At 24.3% G+C, this 10,733-nt stretch overlaps 1 protein-coding gene across 1 annotated transcript in view; it reads left to right on the top strand.

The window, feature by feature from the left end:
* The first annotated feature begins 6 nt into the window (after positions 1 to 6).
* Positions 7 to 10,733, top strand: part of LOC102676783 (eukaryotic translation initiation factor 4 gamma 3-like) — a 19,459-nt gene continuing 8,732 nt past the window's right edge. The window contains exons 1-6 of the mRNA XM_006617118.1: positions 7 to 147; positions 354 to 602; positions 828 to 954; positions 1,019 to 1,219; positions 2,380 to 2,576; positions 3,201 to 4,098. Coding sequence (XP_006617181.1) covers positions 64 to 147; positions 354 to 602; positions 828 to 954; positions 1,019 to 1,219; positions 2,380 to 2,576; positions 3,201 to 4,098 — 1,756 coding nt within the window. The 5' untranslated portion in view covers positions 7 to 63. The remainder of the gene's footprint in view (positions 148 to 353; positions 603 to 827; positions 955 to 1,018; positions 1,220 to 2,379; positions 2,577 to 3,200; positions 4,099 to 10,733) is intronic.

Raw genomic sequence — 10,733 nt, 5'->3', positions numbered from 1 at the left:
CAACCGCCGCAAGGTCCGGCTCCCACCACTACTCCCCCGGTACACACACCGTCACCTCAGGAAATGGGAAAACAGGCCCATTTACAACCTCAACCACAACCTCTTTCACAAGTATATGGGCCAACGCAAACAAGGCCGACATCACAAGTAAGAAATATAAAAGTATAGAAATAATATCATTTATGATATCAGTGATATAAATTCGTATATTACGAATATTTTATGAATTTTATGCTATAAATAGTACTATATTATAAATTCTATCAATTCTAAATCAATTATTAATATAAATTTTATTAATGATTAAAGAAATATTTATAAATTTTACTTATTATTTTAATTGTCAATTTCAGGGTTACTATCAAGGACCTAGACCACAACAACCTCGAGGCATTAGTCACAGAGGAGGACAAGGAGGTACAGGTGCACAAGTTGTAGGAATGTCAGGAGTTGGTGGAGGTGGAGGCCAACCAACTGCGATTTATCACCCAGGTGGTTTGCCAGTTCAAACTGGAGCAATATATCCAGTTCCTAATCTTCATCCTGGCCCACATCAACAATCTTTATACGCAATGAACAATCAAATGCCCCTTCAGGTAGTAGTTAAGTACTGTTGATTTTATATATTTATCATCATATATCATTCATTTCATTTATATTAAAAAAATAATTTTTCTGAAAAATTTATTTGATTATTATTTTTATAATAAAATTTAAACTTTATTTTTTTTTTATTTTAATCACAAATATTTGTATAAAATCATTATCATATTCACTATTTTTATTGATAATAACTGTAAATGTAATAAATATTTTTATTATTTTAGTTCGGTGGTCCTCCTCAGAGGCATCAAACGCATCAAAATCAGTCGTATTTCCCACCATTTCAACATTCGGCTATTCTAACGCAAAATATGTTTGGATATGGTGCACCTGCACCAACTCCTCAACCTTGTAAGTAATGTAAAATTATAGAAATTAAAAATAAATTTAATCATTATTATATTTTTCTTTATAGATTATTGGCCTACTGGTCAACCACCGAATACACCACTAATAAGTAGGGCAGGTGCAAGCGCTGTTACTGGTGGGGCACAACATGTTGCAGGCCCGCTGGCCGGTGCCCAAGGAGCCCCAGTAGTACCACAAGGTACACTTCAACAGCCCACACAACAAGCGCAACCTTTACCCCCAATGGGTATATCTCTTTCTCAGACTGGTAAGTTATGTAATATTATACATCTATTATATTTTAATACCATTAATTATCATCAATTATTTAGATTGTTAGATTTTTTTTGATAAAAAGTAAATTTTGTAATTAAGTTTTATAATCAAATCATGTATGTGTAAAGATTTTTTAAAAGGATTTTTTATGAAAATTATAATCTTGTATAATTTTTTTTGACATTTAAAAAAATTATGTTGAGTTTAGAAAAACTTAATTTTATAGTTCAAAAATTATTTTATTATTATTATGAATTAAACGTTTCTAACAAATTTAAATATGAATATGAATAAAATATGAATGATTTATGGTTAATAAATTTATTAAAATAAAATATTTTAAGAAAGAAAAATATGAAGTAATGAAATATACCTGAAAAAAATGTAGAAAGTACAATTCATTTTATTTATGACTTAAGAATTCAAAGCAAAATAAAACTTAAATTTCTAGACTTAAATTTTTGGCTATTAAGCCATTATACCTGTTTAATCTTCTTAGTCGACAAAAATGTCGACTTTAATTGACAGCTTATGCTTATTCTTCTTATTCTTCTTATTCTTCTTATTCTTCAATACCGTAATCGATTTTAGTATTTATACCTGTATTTTTGTCTATTATATTTGTCTATATATTTGTCTATTATATTGTCTATATATTTTCTTTGCGATGACCGATTGTCGTACCGAAGAAGTTAAAAGATTTACTAATGGACTCAGGTAGAAATATCGTGAGTTAAAATATAAGAACAGTTGTACTTTTGCATCAGTTGAAATACATTCAAGGAATAGAATAGTTGTATTTTTGCATCAGTGCAGAGATACATTTGAGAAATAGAACAGTTGTACTTTTATATCAGTTGAAATATATACTATTTTATTCAATTTTGATCAATGGATATTATAAATAATGTATATATAATGTATAATGGTATGTTACTAATTAAATAAATGTATTTGAAAAATATATATTATTTATAAAATAGAAATGTGCATTATATATAATGTGTTATGTGTAATTATTATAAATATATGTATGTGTAAATACAAATTATTAATAAATATTTACATTTGTGTAATTAAGATACAATTAATTAAATTATTTATTTTGTATATATTGTATATATTGTGAATCATGTTTTTTTTTATTTGAAGATGTATATTCGGGTCATAACGGTGGTGCAGCGAATACGACAAATAGTACGACAAAATCTCGGAAACCAAGAGGACAAAATGCTATTACTGATATAGTAGATCCATCAACTGGTAAAAATATAAGCCATGAGATTTATAAAGATAATGAAACTATTCAAAGTGGTGAATCTAGCAATCGTGAAACACCTCAGCCACAAGTGAGTAATATTAGAATGTTAATATACTAACAATTGACTATAAGAGATAATTAAAAAAACAATGAATATAAAATTAAAATTATATTTCTTATATTAAATAAATAATTTTAAGAAACTAAATGAGAATAAGAAATATTCTCTTATAGTCCATTGTTTATATTATTAATCTGTACCCAAAGCCATGATCATTAAAATATTTATATTTTTAATAACTTGTATTTGAAAATTCTTAGTAATGTATTTTTTGTATTAGTAGAAATAGTAGTAATATTAAATTAGAATTGATATAAATTGATGGAAATTTGAAGAAATTAATAAAACAAACTTTAATTGTAGTTTTAAATTAGGAATTATTTTTATCTGGATTATATATATATATTATTATATAAATATATTACTTACATACAGTTTTATGATTCTGCTTATAGTATGCAAACCATGGCTGAGGGGTTACAGAGGTATAAAATATATTGAATGTTTATTATTTTATTTCTTTTAGTATATTTAGTTTTATTTCTCGTCTTCTATGATTTAAGTTTGGAGCCAGTTTTTAGTTATCAAGCATAATCTTTATCCGATTGCTATGTATCATTGTCTATCACGCAGAATTGGTGATTGTTACAGAATAATGATGCTGAGGTGCAAGCCGACTTTGCAGCCCGGGTTGCAAAAACACTTGCGAAAGTCGTGACCGAAGAGTCTAATTCTGACTCGACGGTACCGACTTGTGTACCAAACACATCTACAACTCAAAATGTAACACAAAGTTTATCTAATTCTCAAACAAATTCTACTAATGATGTGAATAGTCAGTGTAACACAAGTTCAACAACGCAGAATATACCTAACGTAGCCACGATATGTAGTCAGTCGTTAGGTACCACTAATAACGTATCTCAAATAGATTCCTGTATAATGAAAATGGAGTCTAAACAATTACAAATTCCTGTGAAGGAATTTCAACCTCGAAGTGAATCGAAAAGTGTGGTCATTGAAGAACCACCACTAACCGTATCGCGTAACGTAAACAAGGATGATATTTCTGCGCAGTTACCCGTAACTGAAGTTGAAGTCAAGAACACGAGTGCCACACCTATTATAACACAGACGTCAATTCCCATTGTGACTATACCAAGTACGAATGTTCCGGAGGTCCCAAAACCGTCCACCACTGCCCCAAGTGTTAATCCTGTTCCTGCCAGAGATCCTTTTCCTAATTTTCCTAATTTATCCAATAAAAATTCATCGAGTTCACCACCTAGAAGAAAGTCCCAGACCCACACTCATAATCAACCTGTTGCTACTGCTGCTGTTTCTACTGGTGCAACTGAGTTGCCGTCGAGTGCCAAAGAACAAAAAGAAAAAAAAGCGAGGGAAAAGAGTCTTAATTCTAGAGGCACTACTCCTACACCTACTCACAATCAAACTGACCATCATTTGAAAGCGAATGGAGATGCGACTGGCGATAAACCGGAGTCTGAACCTGTTCGAAGTGAAGTACAACAGCAAAAATCATCTGATGGTAAGTTTTTGAAATGTTATAATTTTTTATTCGTTTTACATACTATTTTATTTCTTTTACATGTTAAAATTGTATAATTAATAGTTATATTAGATATATAATTAATAGTTATCAGAATAATATAATCAACATAATAATGCTCAAATATCATATTTAAAAATTATTTATATTTTGATATTTGAGTAACATTATAAAAGGACTTTTAAATTATAAATAGAAAAATTAAAATAAAAGTCAAAAAATTAATGCATGATGTAAATTTTATATCTATTTTTCTTAAATCTGTTTTTATGATAATATTATGATAGGTTAAAAAATTACTTTATTGTTGCTAAATTTTAAATATTTGTTTAAAATTAAATATTTGTTAAAAAATAAAAATAAATTTACAGAAATTATTATATTATATTATATAGAAGAGAAAATTAAAAAAAAGATTATTGAAAAAATTATTTGAAAAAATTTTAGTTAAACTTTTATGAGTATATGTTACAATTTTATTATTACTATTTTTGTTTAAAGAATTATTAAATATTTATATTATATATTTTGTAGATATATCATTTTAAAATATTTATCTATCTTTAAATTTTTTTAGAGTCAAAAATATATGTAATATAATTTTTTGATATCTATATATATTATATTTTAAAAATATTTCATCTATATTTTTTAAAAATATTTTCAATATTTTGATTTATCTATTTTCTTTATGTTAATATTTATTCATTTTTTTATATTATATTAAAATTAAAATGTTATAAATATTTGTAATGGATATATGATATACATATTAATATATGATATACATTTGTTCATTTCATATATAAAATTAATTAATTTATATTTGAAAAAAAAAATTATTTGTTTATAATATTATGAATTATTTTACTTATCATATAATATACATTTTGCATTTATATATTGCAATTTTTTTTTTTTAAATAAGAATTTATAAGATTTTATTATATTTAATTAGAATTATAGGTTAGAATTTTAATAACTTTCTTTCTTTCTTTTCATATATTATTATAATTTAAACTTTATCTCTATGATAGTTTCAATACTCATCATTGCATATAATTTTATATCTAAATATTTATAAATAATTTAATTAATATATTTTTATGCATGTTTGATAATATATATAAGTTCTAAAATCATTAGAAATCATTAATATATAACATATAATATATATAATATGTTTATTCATAAAGTGTCTTTATTTAGGCATGTATATATGACATGTAAAAAAAAAATGAATTTCTGCAGTTATTCACATACAAATAAATTTTGATATTTTTAAATTCTTCTTTTTATACATTACAAAATATTTATAAATGAATTCACATAGTTGTTTTATAATATTATATAATATTATTATTGTTTTATAATATTATTATTATACAATATTAACAATAATATTATTGTTGTTTTAGAATATTATTAATCAAAATTGAATATTTTTGTGCTATGACTTATTTTAATTTTATCGTAAAAGTTTTGTACTTTTTTCATAAAATATTTATTAAATTTTGTGTTTACATATAAATTTTATTTTAAATAATTTATCTGGTTATAAAAAAATTAAGATATTGAATGTTTTTTAAAATAATGCAAAAAATAACATTTTTTTTTTATAAAATTTTTAAAATAACAAGTACTCACTCATTTCTAATATTGAAAAATATTTAAATATTCAAACAATTGAAATAATGATATTTGAATCATAATTTTCAAATTCATAATTGATATAATCTTCATAGAATGAAAGTACAAATATTTTATTTGTATATCAATAATTAGTATAATAATTTAGATTTTTTAAAAATAGGGAAGAAAAAGAAGATTAAATTAATATGTAATTATTTTTATAAAGACATTGGATAAAACATTTATTTGTATTTAGCACATTTTAATTTTATAATATTGCATTATAAATGTTATATCTTAGAAAAAAATATGATTTAAATATTTCCAATAAAAGAACAGAGATATAAATATGATATTGTTCATTACAGTAAAGTTGTTTTTTAATTGCATTAAATAAAACACTAATAACTTTATTTTTTTCAATTAAATCATGTTGTATCTATAATTTAATTGCTTATTTGAAGTAGTTCTCAAAATTAAAAAATATTATTAATAAAATAGGAATAAATTATTATAATAATAATAATAATAATAATAATAATAATAATAATAGTTTATTGCACAATATTGTTTTTAATGTTGAACGGATGTTCTTTCAATGATTGAAACGCAAAGCATAGAAGTATAGAACTCCGAAAGGAGCTTCGTGCCAAATGGTGACATCATCATGTGACGAAAAGGTGCGAAATGTGCCGAAGGTGCACGAACATTGACGATCTTATTGCTGGAGGGAGGTTCCCGACTTCTTTTCTCATCGAACAACGGAGTTCCTCCAGTAGCCAGCACGTGCTGTGCTAGCCGGGTGTATTTTTTTACTCCGTTTTTCCCATTTCCCTTTTCCTTTATAATTACTTTTTTAAACATTTGTATATTCGTAGTTATATATAAGTATATACTTACATTCATACTATTTAAAAAGTTATTCATTTTCTAACTCTTATACATCACAACGTAACGAATACGCTTAATATATTGCGTTTTATTGCATCCCGTTCCTATAAGGCTTCTTTTTTGTGTTATAATATCTGGTAGAATTTGTACATATAACTTCTTATTTAATTATAACGAGCGCCCTTTACACGCATCGTTTTCTTTTTCTTATAAAATATATATTCTATTTTTAACTTCGAAGTCTTACGTACCGGCTTTAAAGGATAAAAGTTTTATTACATTTTTTACTTTTTTATTTTAAATTATTGTTACTGTGACAAAGTGATCAAGCGGATGCAACGGCGACGGCAGAGAACTATCTTGATTCAAAATGTATGTATAAATTATTTTGTTACTTTGAAGCGATCTTCAATAGCTATAGACGCAATGTATCTGCTTTCTGCAACGTGGTTCCGACATTTTGTTCCGAACATTTCTCAAATGTAAGATTAGTTATAATACTAATATTCATTTAATCATTGAACTATATATTTATAATTAATATTTTTCTTTATCCAAACTTATTATATTATTTTTTGTTCAAGAGTAAATATTAAATTATAAAATTTGTTTCAAAGATTAAACTATAACTGTGTTCAAATATGGCTGCTTTTGACCTCACAAGTGTATATTGAATATTATATATATGGTTTTGATAAAAATAGCATTTAATAAAAATTAAGAATAAGAAAGATATTAAGAAAAATAAATATATTTAAAAGAGAAATATTCAATTATTTTTAAACAAGCATTTCTGATTAAAATTTACAGTTAAATTTCATCTCTTTTAAACACGTGTATCCAAATTAATATAATACTTAAATATTTTATTTTTCATCAAATATTTATAAAGTTTATAGGTTTATAGTTTATAAATTTTTTATTTAATTATTTTTATGAGATATATAAATATTATTATAATTTTATATTTTTATATATCAATATGTAGCCATTTTGTGAATGGTCTCAAAAGATAGTTACTCCATATTTGATCATTAGTTCTATATGTAATAATTGAAATTAGATTAAGAATTTGATATTGAATTTATTCACTTCTTTCTGTTTTAATATTTCTTTATTGTATTATATTTTATCAATTTAGTTATGAATTATTAATATTTTTTTTATAAACAGAATTTCAAAAATTCTATTATCGTTTATATTAAGAAATATATTTGATTGTCTAAAAATAGCATAGGTGTATCACTATTTTTTTTTATTATCATTTTATTATTATTCATTTTTCTAAATTTTTATAATTCTCAAAATTAAATAATATTGAATAAAATTAAAATGAGAAAATATTAACTTGATAAAAAATCTAATTCATTGAAAGTTTTATTATTTATTCTAATTTAAAAAATTGTTTCGTAATTTGAAATAGAAATCGATTTTTTTGATACTATAGTAAATAATTTATTTGATCATTAAAAACGCATGAGGTCACGGCCACGCATGTATGGCGAGCTCCGTGCATGGTTTGAAGGTCTCTTAACGCCATTTCACAAGAGCACGCGTCGTGCGTGTGCAAAAAATATCTTAAGACTTTCGGCGTCAGTGGTAACCTTGAGCGTTCACCAATCGGGTGAAAGGTTCTTACTGGTTAGAAAAATGATCGAATGGACTGCATATATTTTCCATAAGATAAAGTCCGATAAATTAAAATAATGTAATATTAAATATATATTTCATGAACAAATTCAAAGTATATTCAAGTATAAACTTATAAACTATAAAAATATAAAAAGTTTCTTCAATTTTATTAATAAAGTTGCTTTTATATAATAAATTGTTTTTTATACATCGAAACTATAAATTGTATAATTATTTTAGCATAAGTTTGTGCAAATCAAACTTATAATTTTGAAAAAATCTATTCATTAATTTTTTCATATTTCTTCGTTTCTTACTGATAGTTTTAATTTTAGTATATATCCTAGTATATAATAGTACTATAGCAAACCATATGTTATAATCAATTTTATTATCATTTTCTCTATGACTCTTATATTATTTGAATATATCAAATTTATACTAGATTTAAAAAAAAAATAATGAAACGGAAAAAATATTATGTATATCTTCAATGATCATTTGGTATTCTTTTTAGATATTGTTACCTCGACCTGCTTTTGTAAAATCTTACTCAAGCTACTTTCATGCATCAAATTAACACTACTTCATAGTGAATTATTTTAAAGTTGCTGATAGAAAATAATATATAAGAATATAATTTTTACAATTGTTTGAAAGTAACAAGATAAATATTATCTTAGTTTGATTATTTAAATATTAAAATGTACAGAAAATAAGTAATGGTACAATCAAAATGGAAGTATTATATGCAAAATTTTAGTATATATCCTAGTATATATAATAGTAGTTTTTTTTCATTTAATGTTTTGTTTTTAAAAATCAAATTTGAAATCTTATTTACAAGAAGATATTTAATTAAATTTAATTTCAATTGCATAGAAATAAATAATTGACAAGAAATTAATTTATATAGAAAAATAACTAAAAAATTTTTTCATTTTAGAATTTATTTTTGAGAAGATTAAATTTAAAAAATTCATCGAATATGCGAATGTAAATAATTTTTGGCTATATATATTCGAACTCAATTTTCTCATAAACAAAATCTTAAACAAAAGATTCTGTTATATTTTGTGTACTTTTATACATTTTTTATTCATTTTCACATATACCTAATCTTTGCTAATTATCCATTTATATAGGGAAAAAATAAGTATAAATATTGTTTTCAATTTGATTTATTCATGAACATTTTAAATGAAAAAATTTTATTTTCATTTTTAATTTATATTTATAAAATCCTTTCTGGTTGTAACATCACGTGATATCTTGTACATATAATTTAATTTGACATACATTTTATTTTACATAAAATATATATAATTATATGTAATTATACATGAATTTTATTTTTATATTATTATATTATTTAAGTATTATTACTATATAAACTATAAAGTAGAAATAAGAAGAATAGTAAATTCTATTTATTAAATTTTTCGGTATACAGAATATTGACAATAATTTATTATTTAAAAAAATAATTTATTCAATGATTTTCTTATTATTATATATTAAAATTTATTTGCTCAATTCTTTCGATGTATAATTTATATTTATTTTTCTGCTGTCACGTTTCATCTTAAAATTTTTAATTTCATATTTTAGTTTATATATCTATGTACAATTATAAATTTACGAATTCTTTTTATAATATAATTAATTCAATAGAAGATTTCAAAAATTTTTCTGTCAATATATTATGGTTAAAGAAGTTCGCATATTAAGTTAGGTTATCAAAAAAGTTACTAGTGCGCTTGCTCCGACGCGCAACCGGCGAACAGAACTAATTTAAGAAATCCTGTGTCGTGCCTGTCGGTTTGCACCAGTTCACAGGTTAAAATAGATGCGTGAAAGTCGTAAGAAGAGCTTCTAAGGGAAGTTTCGAAGTGTTGCCACAATTTTCAAGTAAAGTGAACTGAAAAGTCTTTATATGAAAATTTTTTTTTATTTAAAATCATTAGGGTCTGTTCTTTTTTGTCGGTTTTAAGAATTCTGTTTTTATTGCTCTATATAATCTTAACTTTCTCCTGCTCTCTTCCCTTGTAAGAAGAAAAAAAGTTTGAAATGCATACTTCACGGTTGCTCATTGTTACGCATGTGAACATGGATCCATCTACCCCGGTTTTGGCAAGCTTTTGGCAGATTTATAAATAAATACTGATTCAGTGCAGCAGCAGCAGCAGCACATAAGCCGTTGAAACTCGAGCCGCACAAAGAGTTTTATATTGCAAGAATGTGATTTGTAATATGTGATATGCTACTGATATGGAAAGAACAGGCACTGTGGCTTAACATGTGTAAATAACAGTGCGTGTATGATTATCGATAATCGTGAAAATGAGTGATTGCAAAGTTAACGGTAACGCTCGTGTCAGCAGTAGTTCCCGATCAAGAAGTCGTAACCGTCGGGGGTCCAGAGACCATGGTATATATGCTATTGTATATTCGTTGAA

Source organism: Apis dorsata, unplaced genomic scaffold (assembly GCF_000469605.1).
Source record: "Apis dorsata unplaced genomic scaffold, Apis dorsata 1.3 scaffold_293, whole genome shotgun sequence".
NCBI classification, from domain to species: domain Eukaryota; kingdom Metazoa; phylum Arthropoda; class Insecta; order Hymenoptera; family Apidae; genus Apis; species Apis dorsata.
This window is presented reverse-complemented; position numbering and strand designations above follow the sequence as displayed.